General features: G+C 37.0%; 1 protein-coding gene across 2 annotated transcripts; it reads right to left on the reverse strand.

The window, feature by feature from the left end:
- Positions 1-666: 666 nt before the first annotated feature.
- Positions 667-16,564, reverse strand: LOC111408977 (phospholipase D delta). Of its 2 annotated transcripts, XM_023038855.1 has the most exons (10): positions 15,387-16,561; positions 13,959-14,075; positions 13,667-13,861; positions 12,746-13,054; positions 12,592-12,660; positions 12,273-12,420; positions 11,777-11,925; positions 10,871-11,029; positions 1,665-1,865; positions 667-1,210 (listed from the first exon to the last, which is right to left on the reverse strand). In XM_023038855.1, the coding sequence occupies exons 1-10, from the start codon at positions 16,323-16,325 to the stop codon at positions 914-916; spliced, it is 2,583 nt and encodes an 860-aa protein (XP_022894623.1). In that variant the 5' UTR covers positions 16,326-16,561; the 3' UTR covers positions 667-913. The 2 variants fall into 2 exon arrangements, with proteins under 2 accessions (XP_022894623.1, XP_022894624.1); XM_023038856.1 differs by lacking the exons at positions 667-1,210; positions 1,665-1,865 and adding an exon at positions 4,905-5,976 and having other exon boundaries at positions 15,387-16,564.
- Positions 16,565-17,215: the final 651 nt, after the last annotated feature.

Raw genomic sequence — 17,215 nt, forward strand, 5'->3', positions numbered from 1 at the left:
TTTATTGAAGATTGTGTAGTTAAAAGTATGAGAGAAAAAATTTTAATTTAATGTAATGAGAAATAACGAGGCTCAAACGGGGGCTAAAACTTAATTTGCTAAGAACTGAGAATTGCATATGGACCGAGCTACATGTACAGAAGCTCGGTTCACAAGAGCCTCACAGGCCCCTCACTAAAGGGTTCGGGCTCCACACGCATTAAAAAAAGGTGAGGCCCGCCCCCACCTCCTCTTTGACCTGGCAAGAGCTTGTAAAGCAGGACGGGCCCTGTACTTGCATCTTTTTCCATTGCATATACAAACAAGTATGCCTCGGGACGTACTTGATATGTTAAACTTAAAAAAGATAAAGAATCAAAAGTTACATGGTTTTGCTTGTCATCTTGAGTGTCTAATATATTCCAGAATAATACAATGTATAGAATTAAAATATATACTCCAGACAATATAATAAACCAGATTTTATATACTATATGATTGATCTTACCAAACCAACCATCAGTGTACAATGGACATTTACGCTCAAAGAAATATGGAAACTGTAACAGGCAGTTAAGCAACAACACGTCGGCCCCCTTTGTGATGTTCATTTTTTGAGAAGTGATTTCCTTTAAAGGAACTTTTTTAAGAATATGGGGTTAGAAAGTTAAAAAAGTTATCAATTCATGTATCCCAATAATTCAAATTTCTTACGATTAAAAATTACCAAAGGCTGTAACAAACATGTACTTCTTCTGAACATTACAAGATTTTTACAACAACAATTTTGCTACTTAAACACCCAGGGTGACACTCTGGGTAACAAAATTGCCAATACAAAATTGACAAGTGACAATTCTGTCATCCAAGTTGTCACCCTGAGTGTTACTATAGCAAAACTCTTACAACAATCCAACAACACAATCAATGGACATCATGTCGTTAAAACATCGGGAATGGTAGCGGAAGGAGCACCGAGTACTTTACCCCCGACGTCTGGGAAATTTTCATGTCCAGGCAACGGACCTACATTACCATCGGCATCCACTTCTATGGGATACTTTAGAAGATGGCCTTGCAATAGGGTAAGCTCCTCGGCCGTGTACCTCTCCCAATTATCCTCAGCAGCCTCATTTACTCTCTTTACGCACTCCAATGTCTCTGGCTCCTCGAAACACTTTTCAACCATCCCTAGGTGTTCAGCCCATAGAGACATTCTATATCCATAAACCTGCACACGGAAATGATAATAAGGAAACCAGGGTGTGTACAATGTAGTAAATGGTAGAAACGCTATTCTTCCTCTAAATGGTAGAAACGCTATTCTCCCTCTAATGCAACTCTAAAGCCAGGACCAAAAGCCCACCATCGAATGTTAATTCTTCCTTTTCTAATAAACAGATAGGTGCTCAAATCAAACTTCCCACCCCCACCTCACCCAGCCACCAACGCAAAAAGAAGCACACAAAAAGGAAAAAAAAGAGGAGGAAATTTCCACATAGAAGTAAAAGTAATGTTATTTAGCAACTTGGGTATTACAACCCCAGTTTAGGTAGCACTAAGTCTTTAAATGAAATGTAAAATTAAATAAACCTGTAACACAATGCCACAAAGACTAGTGTTTTAACATCACTGGTGCTTGATACCATTATTCTACAAGAAGAGTTTACAGTAAGTAATCAAACCTGGCCTCGTGGAGGTTGCTGCTTCATTGCCCTAGTGCGATGGGGCTGATATGCACCCATAGCTATCTCTGTGTCTTTCGTGCCAGCCATTGATCTTTGATTTATATTGGCAGATCCTACCATCACATACTCATCATCAACTACCATTCCTTTGGCATGCACATATATCATAAACCGCTTGAATTTTAGCGAGTCTGAAACCTAAATGCAAATCAAATTTAAGAGGGAACTTCAAGAATTTTTTTACCAAGGCATCATTAAAAAATGCCACAAGATAATCCCACAGTAATCAGGAAATATCACTCCAAATTCATCATTATTTTACGGACACAATCCCCACAACAGGTCTTTGAGAAAAAAAATATAATGGTTCAAGAATGTATATATTTACATGTGAAACCACCAATGTAAAACAACCGTTTTAAGGACATTTGGAGAAGTACAAAATTGAATAGTAAGGAGAAGAAATAATACTGCCAATCCAGTCTAGCTGTTCCATTATGAATTAAATACTCCCGGGGGGAGAGGGATGTCAATCAAGACAGAATATAAGCGTAATTGTAGGGCATGATTCAATTGTATATATAGATGATATAAACTTGTAGATATTTGCTGTAAATTAGGAAGATGATTACTAGCCTAGAATATAGATAATTGCTGTAGATTAGGAAGATGATTACCGATGGATCTCATTTAAAAAGAAGAAGACTATGGGGGTGTTTGATAGGTATTTTTATGTAAAAATGTATTTTAGAATAGTAAATTGATGTGAAATGTGTGGTTGAAGAATAAGGAAAAAAATTTGATTTACGTGTAATATTATTTTAATAAAGAATGTGTGGTTGAAAAGAAGAGAGAGAAAAATGCATTTTGAATAAAATGGTTACCAAACGGGCTCTATAAATGAATTCATTCAATCCAATTCCAACTTTGTTGACATGGTATCAGAGCCTACATCTTGAGTTCATCGCTGAAACTTCAAGAATTTTCGATTCTAGCTCTCCCTTTTGGTGTAGTTGTCAATCGTTACTTGGACTCCTTTCTTCACTGTGAATTCTCGTCGACAGCTTCATTGACCGGCTAAGAATGCAACCTCTGTGCGTAATTTTGAGACTGTGCGAAAGGAGAGAGGAATCTCTTGGACATCGCCAGTGGTTGACTAGTTGATGTGATCAAGAGAAGTTTTATTTTGGTCCAATTTCTTATTTTTAGTAATTTAGATATTTTAGGACTCTACTTTTCGATTTTACTAGATTTCTAGGTTTTCTATTGATAATTTATTTCTCATTATTGTAAACAAAACTTTTTATGATGAATTAATGGAGAATTCTCTCAAGAAGCTTTTGCGTCAAATTATCTTGTTCTTCTTGAACACTGAACTCATCAAGAATTAATTGTTCTTGTGGTGTTCAAAACAACGGGTGTAATTTCAGTTAATTATTTGTAATCAAAATGTCGGCATGTCCACGTGACTGTGTTAGTTGTTTGGTTCGTGATTATTAAGTCAGATCCACAATTTCGGGTGAAATTCATCGTGTTGCATAATCAAAAGGTCCTTTACAGCGCTGTTCTTGTTGGGTTGCTTGGTTCCAATATTGTGGATTGAATCCAAAACCTTTTTCTTGGCTTTATTGGGATTCGGTGTCAATTCCTTGTGGGTTCGATAGTGACTGTGCTAATCGAGTTCGCATCATTTGATATCAGAGTACAGACTCAAAAATCAAGGTTATATCCCTTTTCATTGTTTTTGTTGAGTCTTGTTTTTGTTTTTCGCCTTTTTTTGGTGTTCTTCGTGTCATTGTTTTTGTTTTTGTTGAATCTTGAGTAGTTTAATTGTGTTTGTGTTTTGAAAAAAAAAAAAAAGTCAAAAAAATTTTTTTACTGTTCATTCGTACGTTACTGCTCATCGTACGGGTCCTAAAAAAAATTCCCAAAATTTACCAACTAATTCTTTGAATCAAAAATTCATTCATGTCAGATCAAATTCCAATTCAAGAATCACTTTCTTGAATTTATAAAAATTCCATTCAAAATCTTCCAGTTCAATCCTTTTAAGTCTTTAAGTCACAATTCCCACACATCCCAATTGGGAACCAAACAATATGCCTAAAAGGATGATTCGGCAGTTTGAGAGGATGTTGGTGAAAATGGAGGATATGGGAAATAGAATTGATAGGCATGAGTGATGTAGAAATCTTGGTGATGGAGTTGTGTATCCACTGGAGGGTAGAATATCAATTGGGAAGCATGCTAGTGGTACATTGGGTTATAAGCGTGAATTCTCAAAAATTCAGGACTTGATTAATTCTCACATTGATCATGGGAAGGAACGAAAGGGCAAGAAGAAAAATTGTGAGGTGGTTAGTTGTGAGAAAAAAAGGAGAAAAGCCACAAAAGAGTGAAAAGTGGTTGAGGGTGAAATTTCGGAAGGGGAAGTGGAGCTGCAAAAAGAAAATGAAAAAGAGTATTTGGAGAAGGAGGAGCTGGAAGTGAGCTTAAATGAAGAGGAGTGTAAAGTTGAGGGGGCGTTGGAGAAAACTAACATTTCCCACCCCAACTTTGCTGATTATGTTTTGCAGGTTACCAAAGATTCACTCCTAGAAAATGATTATATTGGAATACCACTTGTCCCAGAAATTGAACATCAGTTGGTACTACATCGGTTGGATTTACCTTATCTTTTGAAAATTAACTTTGTGATTCCCGATGAGATGACGGAGTTTCAAAGGCACTAGAGCAACTACATATGCAAGGAGTTGATTGAGGAAGATGAACTGAAGGACAATATGGATACATTGGAAGTGACATTGCGTCAAGTGCTTGGGCTAAGTAAAGCAAGGAAGATGCATGATTATTCATCAAGTGTGGTTCTCATCGAAGCATTTCCAACTTGCAAAATTAAGCAGTCGAGGCGAGCACATTTTGATCTACGTGATGATGATTGGATCTACGTTCAAAAGATGAGAGTTCGAGGTCAAAAGAGGTCCAAATTGCATTCGAGACGTGATGGGACATTTCATGTGCTTGAGTTGATTGAAAGTAAAAGTTATACCTTGGATCAAGATTCGAGGACGAATCCTCCCAAAGAGGAAGGGTCTGATGTGATCTAGAGAAATTTTATTTTGATCCAATTTCTTATTTTTGGTAATTTAGATATTTTAGGACTTCATTTTTCGATTTTCCTAGATTTCTAGGTTTCCTAGAATTTATTTCCTTTTAATATTATTCTAGGTTATTTAGTATAAAAAACTTATTTTCTCATTATTGTAAACAAGACTTTTTATGATGAATTAATGGAGAATTCTCTCAAGAAGCTTTTGCTTCAAATTATCTTGTTCTTCTTGAATACTGAACTTATCAAGAATTAATTGTTCTTATGGCATTCAAAACAACGGGTGTGATTTTAATTAATTATTTGTAATCAAAAGGTCGACATGTTCATGTGACTGTGTTGGTTGTTTGGTTCGTGATTATTGAGTCAGATCCACAATTCCGGGTAAAATTAATCGTATTGCGTAATCAAGAGGTCATTCACAGCGCCGTTCTTGTTAGGTTGCTTGGTTCCAATATTGTGGATCGAGTCCAAAACCTTGTTCTTGGCTTTCTTGGGATCCGGTGTCAATATCCTGTGGATTCAATAGTGACCGTGCCAACTGGGTTCACATCACTAGTGGTATCGCATCTCTATTGGGTTGAATTGTCGATATCTAAAGAAAGCATCGACGCGAATTGCATCTCTGTTGGACTTGTGTGTGTTATCGTGTGGCAGATTTTGGCACTACTTCTCTGGACAGCCTAGAGGTCGTCGCTTGAGGTGCTGTTGGCTTTTCTTCCTCAGTAAAAATTGAAGCAACTGGATTGGATGGTGCCGACGTTTTGGTGTTTGGTCCAAAGGTACTTCTATTGCCTGTTAGGTGTGTTTTGTCTGGTATTAATTCATTTGATTGGGTTAATTGCGCTTGATATAGTCTGTTGGGCTTCTATTTATTGGGCTTGCTACTTATTAGGCATACTTAAATTAGCTTGCTACTATTTTGTTGGGCCTTGATATTGGACTATCTTAAACCTGTTGGTGTGAACTCGTGTATTAAGCGTGAGTCATATTAATAGACTTATTCCCTTACAATGGCTACTAGTAGTTTCGACTCTTTTGGTGTGAAATTCAAAGGAAAGAATTACTCAGCCTGGGAATTTCAATTTCGCTTGTTTGTTATGGGAAAAGAGTTATGGGGTCATACAGATGGACGAGCCTTGTCTACAAACAGAGCGCCCTCATCTTGCTTGCTCCTGGCGAAGCTTCTAACTAAAAATCCTGTTATACAGAAAAAAGTCATTATCATGCCCTTTTCTAATGAATCGTAGAGTTAGATCTGTTGACTTTGTATACCATTCCGTTGTAAATAAACGATCTTATCATATGAGAAATAGATACAAATAAAGCAAGACTAAGGGGGGAAATAAAAAAATAGTAGAGAAACAAACTAATTATAGAAATATCTCTCAAAAGATTTACAAATTATTTGACTGTTGGCGGGTACACCTATTGTGCTTCCTAATACAAGAGTCAAAATAGGGACAAGCACCCATATGATCGATAAACGCTGGGTAGCAAAGTGTGGAGCGGATAACCGTTGAAAGCATCTAAGTAGTAAGCCCATCTGGCTCAGTGGAAGATCAAAGATGCTAAAGTGATGACGTGGATTTTAGGATCTGTTGATCAACAAATTGTTCACAATGTGAGGCCGTACAAGATTGCTAAGTCTATGTGGGAGTATTTAAAGAAGGTGTATAACCTAAAAAAACTGCTCAATGCTTTCAGTTGGAATATGATATCGCCAGTTACACTAAGGCGATCTCTCCATACAGGATTGTTTTTCTGAGTTCCAAAACCTATGGGCTAAATTTACTAATTTGGCTTGTGCTCCAGTGCCAGAAGAATCTCTCTCTGCTATTCAGAAGGTTCACGAGCAAATTAAAAGAAATCAATTTTTAATAAAATTACGGGCTGAATTTGAGGGTACTCATTCCAATTTGATGAATCGTGATCCTTCACCATCATTGGATTGTGCTTTGGAGAACTAATTCATAAGGAACAACGTCTTGCCATGCAAGCCACTTTCCAGCAAGAATAATTGATACCATCTGCGCTTATGCTGCTCATGGAAGAAGGAATAGACGAGACATGCGAAAAATCCAATGCTTTAGGTGCAAAGAAAATGGACATATTGCAGCTCACCGTGTGAAGAAGACTTGCAACTATTGCAAGAAGTTGGGACATATTATCAAAGAATGTCCTACTCGTCCTCAGAATAGCCAGCCTAATGCCCATCAAGCTACAGTTGGTTCCTAATGCCTATCAAGCTATAGTTGGTTCCACATCTTCCTCCACCACTGGTAATTTATCGACACTTGCTCCTGAGATGGTCGAACAGATGATTATTTCAACCTTCTCCGCCTTAGGGCTTCAAGGTAAGCTCATCTTGGCTTGTTGACTCTGGTGCATATAATCATGTGACTAGTTCATCTGACATTCTTAGTAATGTTCGAAAATATCATGGGTCATCCCAAATTCTGATTGCTAATAGTAACCAATTACATATTCAAACAGTTGGAGACATTAATTCTTCATTCAAATATGTGTTTTATATCCCCTGAACTTTCTACTAGTCTTATCTCGATTGAGCAGTTAGTTGATAATAACTATGATGTTCAATTTTTTTGTGATGGTTGTTTTGTGTAGGATCAAGTGTTGGGGAAGGTAGTTACGAAGGGGCCTAAAGTTGGACGTTTGTTTCCTCTACACTTTTCCATTCCTGGTTTTATGTCTTTGTTTTGCACTACTGTAAACAATAAGAGTGAAGTATGGCATAAACATTTAGGTCATCCTACCTCGATTGTTTTATCTTATTTGTTGAATTCTGGTGCGTTGGGAAATAAAAATTAGATTTCTTCCATTTCTTTTGATTGTTCAACTTGTAAAATTGGGTAAAAGTCTCTCGTTTCCATTTAATAATAGTCAATCTGAGCACTGTTTTGATTTGATTCTAGTGATGTCTAGGGAATCTCTCATGTTATCTCTCATGTTCACTATAAATACTTTCACATATATTGATAATTATAGTAAGTATATTTGGATTTATTTTCTTCGATCTAAATCTGAGGTATTTTCCGTCTTTTAACAATTTGTGGCCTACGTTGAGACTCAATTTTCCTCTCACATAAAGGTTCTACGATCTGATTCAGGTGGCGAATATATGTCTCATGACTTTCGCACTTTTCTTTGGAATAAAGGAATTATTTCTCAGCATTCTTGACCTCATACGCCTTAGCAAAATGGTGTTGCTGAACATAAAAAATCGCCATCTACTAGATGTAGCGAGTAAATTATTGCTTGAATCCTCCATTCTCCCTAAATTTGGGGTTAACACCTTGTCTATAGCAGTTTATTTGATTAACAAATTGCCCACTAGTGTCCTAAACTTTGACACACCCGACTTCCATCTATATAATCAACATCCCAACTATCGTGATATGCATATCTTTAGTTGTGTTTGTTTTGTCTTTTTGCTACCTCATGAGCGTCATAAGCTTTCTGCTCAATCTGTTAAATGCGCTTTTATAGGATATAGTATTTCACATAAAGGTTATGTTTGTTATGACCCATTATCTCACAGACTTCGTATTTCTCATCATGTGGTTCTTTGAAAATCAATCTTTCTTTTTATTCATGTTGCATCTTTGCCTAAAATCACTAATATTCCTTACTTTCATGCCGTTACTCCCACTCTTGAGCGCTTCAAACCTGGATTTGTGTATGAACGACGACGGCCACCTTCGCCCCCTCCTAAGTTTGATATGTCATCTAAGTCTAATCAAGCTGTTCTTTCACATGATGCTCCAGATTCGGGTACTGCTCTTTGCTGATCTATTAGAATCTCTCAACCTCCTAATCAGTATGATTTTTCTCATATGTCTCTTAATACTACTTTATCATCTGTTTCGATTCCCTTTTGTTATTCAAAGGCTATAAATTATGACTACTGGCATAAGTCGATGGCAGATAAACTTCGGGCTCTTTAAGAAAATGACACATAAGATATTGTTCCTTGTCCGAAAAATGTTAAAGCTATTGGTTGTAAGTGGGTTTACTTGATCAAGCTCCGTTCCAATGGCAACTTGGACCACTATAAGGCACGCTTGGTCGCTCTTAGCAATAAACAGGAATTTGAGGTTGACTATGAGGAGACTTTTGCTCTAGTTGCTAAAATGACTACGGTATGTACTATCATTTCTATTATAGTGTCTCAAGCGTGACCACTTCATCAAATGGATGTTAAAAATGTATTTCTTCATGATGATCTCAAAGAGCAGATTTACATGGCACTACCACCTAGGTTGAGTACTTCGTCTTCGTCGAAGGTCTGTAAGTTAAAGAAATCACTGTATGGACTGAAACAGGCTCCTCGAGCTTAGTTTGAAAATTTTCGATCTACCTTGCTTCGATTTTCCTCCTTTCATATGAAGGATCTTGATCTTCTCACGTATTTCTTGGGATTGGAGGTTCATTCAGATCATTCCAGCATATTTGTAAATCAACATAAGTACACACATGACTTGATTATCTTAGCCAGTCTTTAGGGTACTTTTTCTGCAGATACTCCACTAGAGGTCAATATGAAATATCTTCGTGATGAAGGTGATCTACTACCCAATCCGACCTAGTATCGACAGTTGGTGGGCAGTTTAAACTATTTGACGATTACTCGTCCGGACATTTCTTTCTTTGTCCAGCAAGTCAGCCAATCCATGCAAGCTCCACTCCATCTACATTTGGCTGCTGTCCATCATATTATTCGATATCTTCGAGGGTCTCTGGACCATGGATTATTATTTCCAAGCGATACTTCCCTTCGTTTGGTTGCCTATAGTGATGCGGATTGGGCTAGATGTCCTGATACTCGATGGTTTGTTACTGGGTAATACATGTTTCTTGGAGAATCTTTGATGTCTTGGAAGAGCAAAAAATAAGCTCGACTTTTTAAATCTTCTACTGAATCAAAATATCGTGCTATGTCTGCTGCTTGTTCTGAGATTGTATAGATACGTGGGCTTCTAGTAGAGCTTGACTTTTCTCATAATGGTCCTACTCGTCTCCATGCTGATAACACTAGTGCTATCCAGGTTGCTAACAATACTGTACAAAGCATATTGAGATAGGTTGTCACTCTATTCGGGAAGCTCTGGACACGTGTTATTTCTCTCCCTCATGTTTCCACTGATCTTCAAATTGCTGACGTGTTTACGAAAGCCATGACAAGACTGCGCCAGCGATTTCTTGTAGGCAAATTGATGCTTCTTGATCTTCCAGCATCAATTTGAAGGAGGATGTCAATCAAGACGGAATATAGGCGTAATTGTAGGGCATGATTGTATTGTATATGTGGATGATATAAACTCATAGATAATTGCTGTAAATTAGGAAGATGATTACCGGTGGATCTCTATCTAAAGAGAGGAGGACTATAAATGAATTCATTCAATCCAATTCCAACTTCGTTGACAGAGGAGGGGTTACATTTGGATAATATAGATAGTTCGTATCAAAACCTGCCATTATATATAGCATTATTTACCCGCAAATTGCACATGAAGATAGAGATGGATAACACACAGCAACCTAATTCAGTTTTGGTTTCCTCGAATGAAGATTGGATATTAAACTTGCATGAAATCTGCATCCGATGAAAAATATTATGATGGATGCTGTGCCACATCACTAATGTGGAATTAAAATCCATAAAGAAAAAGGTGAAGGCTGACTTGAAACAAGATGATCTGTTTCAAAGCCAGTGGAAAAGGCAAGATAAAGCAAATTCACAAAAAAAATACTGATTGGGAAGTCTGATAAAACATGCTTGAATTCAGCTAGCTTTAAAAATGGAATGGAGCAACATTTAGCTCTTTGTTGAGACATGGTGCATTTCTCTGTTGTGATTCCTAAGACCCCTAGGTGTGATGAAAAGGTTGCTCTCTCCTCTTTCCACCCTCTCCCCGAATAGTGTTGGAAGAATCAAACAATATGTATAAATAGATAATGTAAGATATAATAGGATGAAGGCATTCCAATAATAATACCAAGGTTCAAAACATTAATAATAAATCAGTCCTATGGGTTTGCAATTGATAAGTCTGCATTTGACAACTACCTTATCAGCATCTCCTGTGGATTGAGCAATTGTATCTGGAATTTCTTCTTTGTTCCCAAGGCAATAGAAATTCAAATAGTCTAGAGGGTGTGAATCCACAAGTTGCATAGATTTGAGCTCCTGTGCAACCACTTGATACATCATCTTCATTGTCTGGCACTGTCAAATGCAAACACCATTCAGTCACATAATCTCCCAATCCTTTTCTTTACCCTACACCTCTTGTAAAAAAATCCTTCATTTGAAGACAGAATAAATTGGCAGACAATTGTTTTTCATAAACATGTGGGGATGCAGTTAATAGTGGAAAAATCATAAGTCTTCAAAACCATAATACCTTTAGTCACTGCATGACTCTACAAATTTGTTTTCAGAGTAGGTAAAGCACTTAAATAAAGCCAAGTGAAGCATCCTTTAAATTTTTAGATTGAACCACAGGCATATGTTATGCTAATATTAAGCATCTCTGATTGATAAAGACGAAAGACATTAGCACATTACTAGTTGCTACTGTAAGATGAGGAGTAACAGTGCTGTGCTGCAAGAAATGAGAAACTAGCTTTTTCTTCTGCTTATATAAAATAAATTCATATGTGCAGAAAAAGTTTCCAGCTTGAATTCCTCGCAATCAACATTTAACAAATTCACAAAACCAAGTCAGCATTGCAATAAAATAAGATAATTTGAAACAATAAATATAAAGTTTCAAAAATTTAAAAATTACATCAATATTAACTTTTCCTAACACCTAATGCCTGTATGAATTATCTTATGCTTATTCCAAATTTCTATTAGAATAATTTCTAATTATTATTTACTTGGCACATGCACTTTTCATTAGAGTTCTACTCTTAAATACTCTTAAAGAAATTGCCAACTATTCCAGGGTAGTCAGAGGTGTAGTACCTGCCAAAAAAGAATTTCTTGCATAACATTATCTTTGGGGTTGCCCTCAGGCCACATTGGTATAACAACATATACTGCAAATCTCTCCCTGGCTTTTATTTTACTAGCAATTTTCAGCGCTAACTCCATTGGGATTAGATGATCAGCCCCTGATAAATTTATAAAAAGAGTAGTTTTCAGATAATTAAAACTATGAAAAGAAAAAGTGGTAATCAAGCACATAGAAGGTTAGTCATGACGAAGAAATAATTTTGCTTACCTATCACCAAGAATTAGTACAGATACAGATAAATGAATTAAAAAATAAGGTCCTATTTCAAATGTAATATTGGGAGAGCTCAATCAAATATGTCTAGTCAAAATAGCATACTGCTTAAATGCATAGATTTCAATTTAGAACTGATATAAACATCAAGAACTCACATTTCAATTAGCCTGGAAAATTAAATATACAGAGATTTCTATTGTCATCGCAGCAAGAAATGCAATTTTTCACCTGCATCTTTGTATGCTGGCCAAGCATATGATGATCCAAGAAAGTATTGATTTTCAATATAGATAAAATGCTGAGCAGATCTTATCGCCTGAATGTATGCCATTTGGATGCTTTTGTCTATCACCAGGTTCTTGGAGTAGACAAGGTTCTGAATAAAACAATTGAGGTGTTATTGTGAAATAAGAAAGATAGCAGTAATATGCTAACACGAAAAATCCAGAGTCATGAGTTTGACACCATTTATGACTTGGAAGCATACCAATAGAATTTTACATGCATAGCAATCTGAAAAATGAAGCAAGAAATGGCTTTTTATAACCTGAGACTGAGCAACATCATAGTATTTGGGAAAGCCTCTAACTGACCCTGAATCAATGGATCGGAATATCTGTGAAAGAGAGAGGATCAAGATGAAATGAAATTCAAGATTTTTAACCTAACAAATTCACAAACAAGACAAAGTACTACACAACCTGCACATGCCAATTTCCTGGGTTCTCTTCACTAGACACATGAAGCTTAGGATCGTCCTGTGGAAAAGATGTATAGGTTCCATCCTTCGCAACGGAAAAGGCAGGACTGAGTATCCACGATATCCGCTCAATTTTTATCATAGAATCATCATGCCAACGAGATATCTTTTTCTTAAAAAAACTAAATTCTCTCCACTTTGTTGTTTTCCTCCAACGTTGAGCAAAGTTTACAAGGACATCATATGCAGCAGGCCCATCTATTCTGCAGTGTAAGTCATGCCATGGCTGTCTTGGAGCCTTGGTTCCTGCCTGATAAATGAAATATGTGAAGAAATGAAAACAAGAGGTAAACAAAGATGTATACAAGGTCATATATACACAACTTTAATATGCCTTAACATAAATGTAAGACTGAGCTATGGCCAGCTAGATTTAGAGCATTTGAGTATGAAGCTCTACAATGGTCTCGAATTCTTGATATATTCTTTAATTTGGCCTGATTAACTTTTTGATGCTTATCATCTTCATCGAATCTCCAAAAATATAATTGATACTCCAATCGCTATCCACTATTCTTCACTACCAGCAAGTGCATGTATTCATCACAGCAAGCTACGAATTTTGTATCAAATGAGGCAATACTATGCACGGTCTTGCCATATTTTTACAGAGTCCTCATCTCCAAAACATATAATTGGCAATAAATTAGAAAAACCTAACATAATTTTAAAAGAATAATATGAAATCTTCAACCATGACATGCAGAAAGAGATCATATGTGTTTGTCTACGCTCACGGCACCAGTGGATGCATTTTAAGCATCACTCAAAAATCTGACCTTTTTTTGTAACTGTAATGAGTATGATCAAAGGCTCAAAATGATTGGCACAAGGCATAAAAATGAAAGAATAAAATACTCACAGGGAATGTTGGTTGATGAAAATCATCCATGAATACAGTATCGAGACCACGGAATAAACGGTGTTCAGGTGTATCATAACGGCCATCACATAGATCAAGACCGCCTAAAAATGCAGTGATCTTTCGATTATTATCAGAGGCTTGTGTATCGACAAGAACACATTTCTGGTGGTGCGTAAAAAGACTTCCAACAATCTGGAAACAATCATTTCATGACCAAGTCAAGATACATTCATAAATGTAATCCAAAATCAGAGGCAAAAAACAAATTCTGATAATGCATGACCCCTACCTGTTGTTTCACAAAGCTAAGTTTACCGCTGGCATAACGTGGTGATAAGACACATATGACAGATGAGTGCCGAAAGAACTTCTTGGTCTCTTCATCATGGGTATTCATTACTCCTGCCTGCAGCCAGAGTCACCAAAACTGTGAGACAAAGAGTGTTACTTGCAACTTTAGTTTTACAGACAAACCCTAGTATATCATTCTGTATATTGCAAATAAATGAGAGAAGGAATATCCATTAAAGATACATTTTTAGCATGATATGCACTCCGACCATTTTGTTGAATAGCATTTCTCACCCTGGCCTTGATTTTTTCTTTTTCAGTTGAGCAGTTGACTAGACGTGTAGATGACAAACCAAGAAAGATATGTAACTGGTGAATTTTGTCAATAAGGCAACTCACTGTACAATGGGAACATTCAGTATTCATGAGCTCATTGCGACGATGAAGGGCCTGCTTCAGGTATTCATATACCTTCAGAATTAATTGTATTTTACCGATACCTTATTCCCATGGCAGTTAGTTGCAGTGTTAGAATCATCCATTTACTCTATGCTGATTTTTTACTTTTAGTGAGCTAGAAAAATAAGCTATGGATGTGAGTTTAGTTTCATTTGAAATCCAAAATATCATAAATGAAGTAAGGAGTCAAGAGTAACCTAATTCATAGTTAAGTTTCATATATTCCCAATAGAGCTAGACAATCTTTGTCATACATGCAAAGGTAACTTCAATTCACCAAATAATACCAGCCCACTTACAAAATGCCATTTTGACCAGTCCTTCAAGCAACTATTGAGCACTGGAATGAGATAAGGCCAAAAGAATCCAGTTTACAGCAGTGGTAAATTTATCCCCTGGGTGAATTCTCAGCGAAAGAAAAAAATAGTGTCAGAGCATTGGTGTGCTTGCTCAACAGGGTCACCTTGCAAGATAGAACACCCCCAGAAAAGGAAGCATCGACAAAGACAGATCCTCTTTCAACAGTGATAAAGCAGAAAGAGAAATTACAAAAATAACATTCATCGGGTCATCTCTTGGATCTCCCTTCTGTTGTTTTAGTTCTCCTTGGGCTACATTTCTTTGGGCACAATCTTAATTTGAAAAAGAAATAGAAATAATAGAGAGAATGAAAGAAAGGAACTCTCAAGCAAAGGTAATGAAACCAGCGCAGCTGGAGAATCATAGGACACTGACTAATTCACAGCACCCCACATTGCGAAACAAAACATCCATCAGCATTATTTCCAAATTTAAATAGTTTTGTTCCTCAAAAGTCTAATCAACAATCATTATCTTAAACCAAAAGAAACAACATTTCATCAAGTCAAGAAGTACCTAGCTATATTCAGAGCTGGACAAGAACATGAAAAGGAATAAGAACAAAAGTTGCGCCAAGGATCGTTAAGAGCATCATACCAATCCATACCTTATTAATGAAGAACTTATCATGGGACGTCCTATCATCCCATACCAACAATAGAACTCGAACCCCTTCCTGAGATTTATACTTCAATAATTCACCAAGCGTCAAGTCTCCACCTCGTGGCAATGGTCGGGTGGGCTCCCTAATCAACTTGATCTTATGAAAAATAGACCATCCCACAATGTATATCAAGTGGTGTGCCTCTGATATAGCATAGCATATGTCCTCCCAACATTTAGCGTGCTCACGAACACATCCATCATCCAACTTAATCTCAGGCATTTTAACATCATTACTAATGTGCGCATCCTGGTACAGCGTTACAGAGCACCCTTTGCGCAATGGGAAATAAGTGTTTCGAGCCCCTCTGTGAGACGGGTCGCCCGCAATGCCGTGATTGTACAATGGGTTTTCATCACAGGGAGTGAACTTCATCTCAAGTAGCAACGCCGAATCAGCTTTCGGGGGATTTCCCGACGAGTCAGTAAGGGAAAACCATCCGGAAATGATCGCGCCGGAGGCAATCCTTTCCGCCGGAATTTTGACTTTTCCTATTGCATCCGCTCCAAGCATATCATTATCCTTAACTTGGAACTCTAAAAACGCCATGGGATGGGCTAAGGGGATATAGAACTTCTCATTCCATCTAGGATTCTGAGAATTAGGCAGCACGCGCGTGCGGGCGAGTGTAGCCTGCGGTACCGAAACAGTGACATACGGGTCACTGGTAATAATTTTCCGGTGGTGGTGAATTTTCCTTTCGTGGTGTCTACTGCCGCCACCGTCCTTAGTGTCAGTGGCGCCGCAGGCGTCGCAGGCTGTGAAACAGCGGCGTATATTTTCCGAGACTGAGTCCATGTTTGGCAGGCTACGCGCCTCAATTACGTGCAAATCCAAATCTCCATGCAAATACATTACTTGTTTGGAAGAATCCTCCGCCATAATTTTGCAAAAACAAACCAGAAATCCACTCTGTGTTTTATCAATTCAACTACAACCAGTTTAATTACAGACGAAAAATGGTGATTTCCAAAGAAAAGAAGAAGAAAGGATAATTTTCGAGGTGGGTTTTGGTTGAAAATGGTGGATATTCCTGGATTAGGAGGTTTTCGTTGAGCGGGGTACGGCGTGGGGATGCAACGATGAATTAAATTGCGATAAAATGAGATTATGACGTTAGAATCACCTTAATGGTTTGATTGAGCCAGTAAGGTGAATTGGTAAAGAATAAAAATGAAAAATATAGCCGTTATCAGAAAAAAAAAAATTTAAATATGGTGATTTGATATGATAAATAATAATGATATTTTTTAATTTTCTGGCCAAAGAATGAAAAACAAACGAGATATAAATAAGATTCTATGATGAAGGCAGAAGCTCGGGGAACAAAGTAAATATTTGAGTGGTTTGCAAGTTTCCCTTACTTTTAAGGGATAATTGCAGCGAATAAAGTAAAATTTTGATAAATGTAGAAGAAGTTTCAAATTTATGAAATATTAATAGATTTTTTTCCAAATGTTTTATTTGTTGCAGTTGACGCTCTTAATCTTTCTAAACATTGCACTGAGGCCCTTTTGAATGATTTTTGTCAAAAATTTCATTAGTTGACCATCAAATTAAACTTTGACCACCTTTTAATCAAATTTAAAAGGATAAAATGGTAATTTTCAATTTACTACATTAAACAATTAAAAAACTTAAATCAAGAACCAAAAAAATAAAAAAGGATCTTCTTCTTCTCTCACCACCCCTTCAATCTGAAACCAGCAATAATAAATCAATCGCCATCACCATCTCTCACCATTATCGTCCAAATCTACCATACCACCTCC

The sequence above is a fragment of the Olea europaea genome, chromosome 14, assembly GCF_002742605.1.
Source record: "Olea europaea var. sylvestris chromosome 14, O_europaea_v1, whole genome shotgun sequence".
Taxonomy (NCBI): domain Eukaryota; kingdom Viridiplantae; phylum Streptophyta; class Magnoliopsida; order Lamiales; family Oleaceae; genus Olea; species Olea europaea.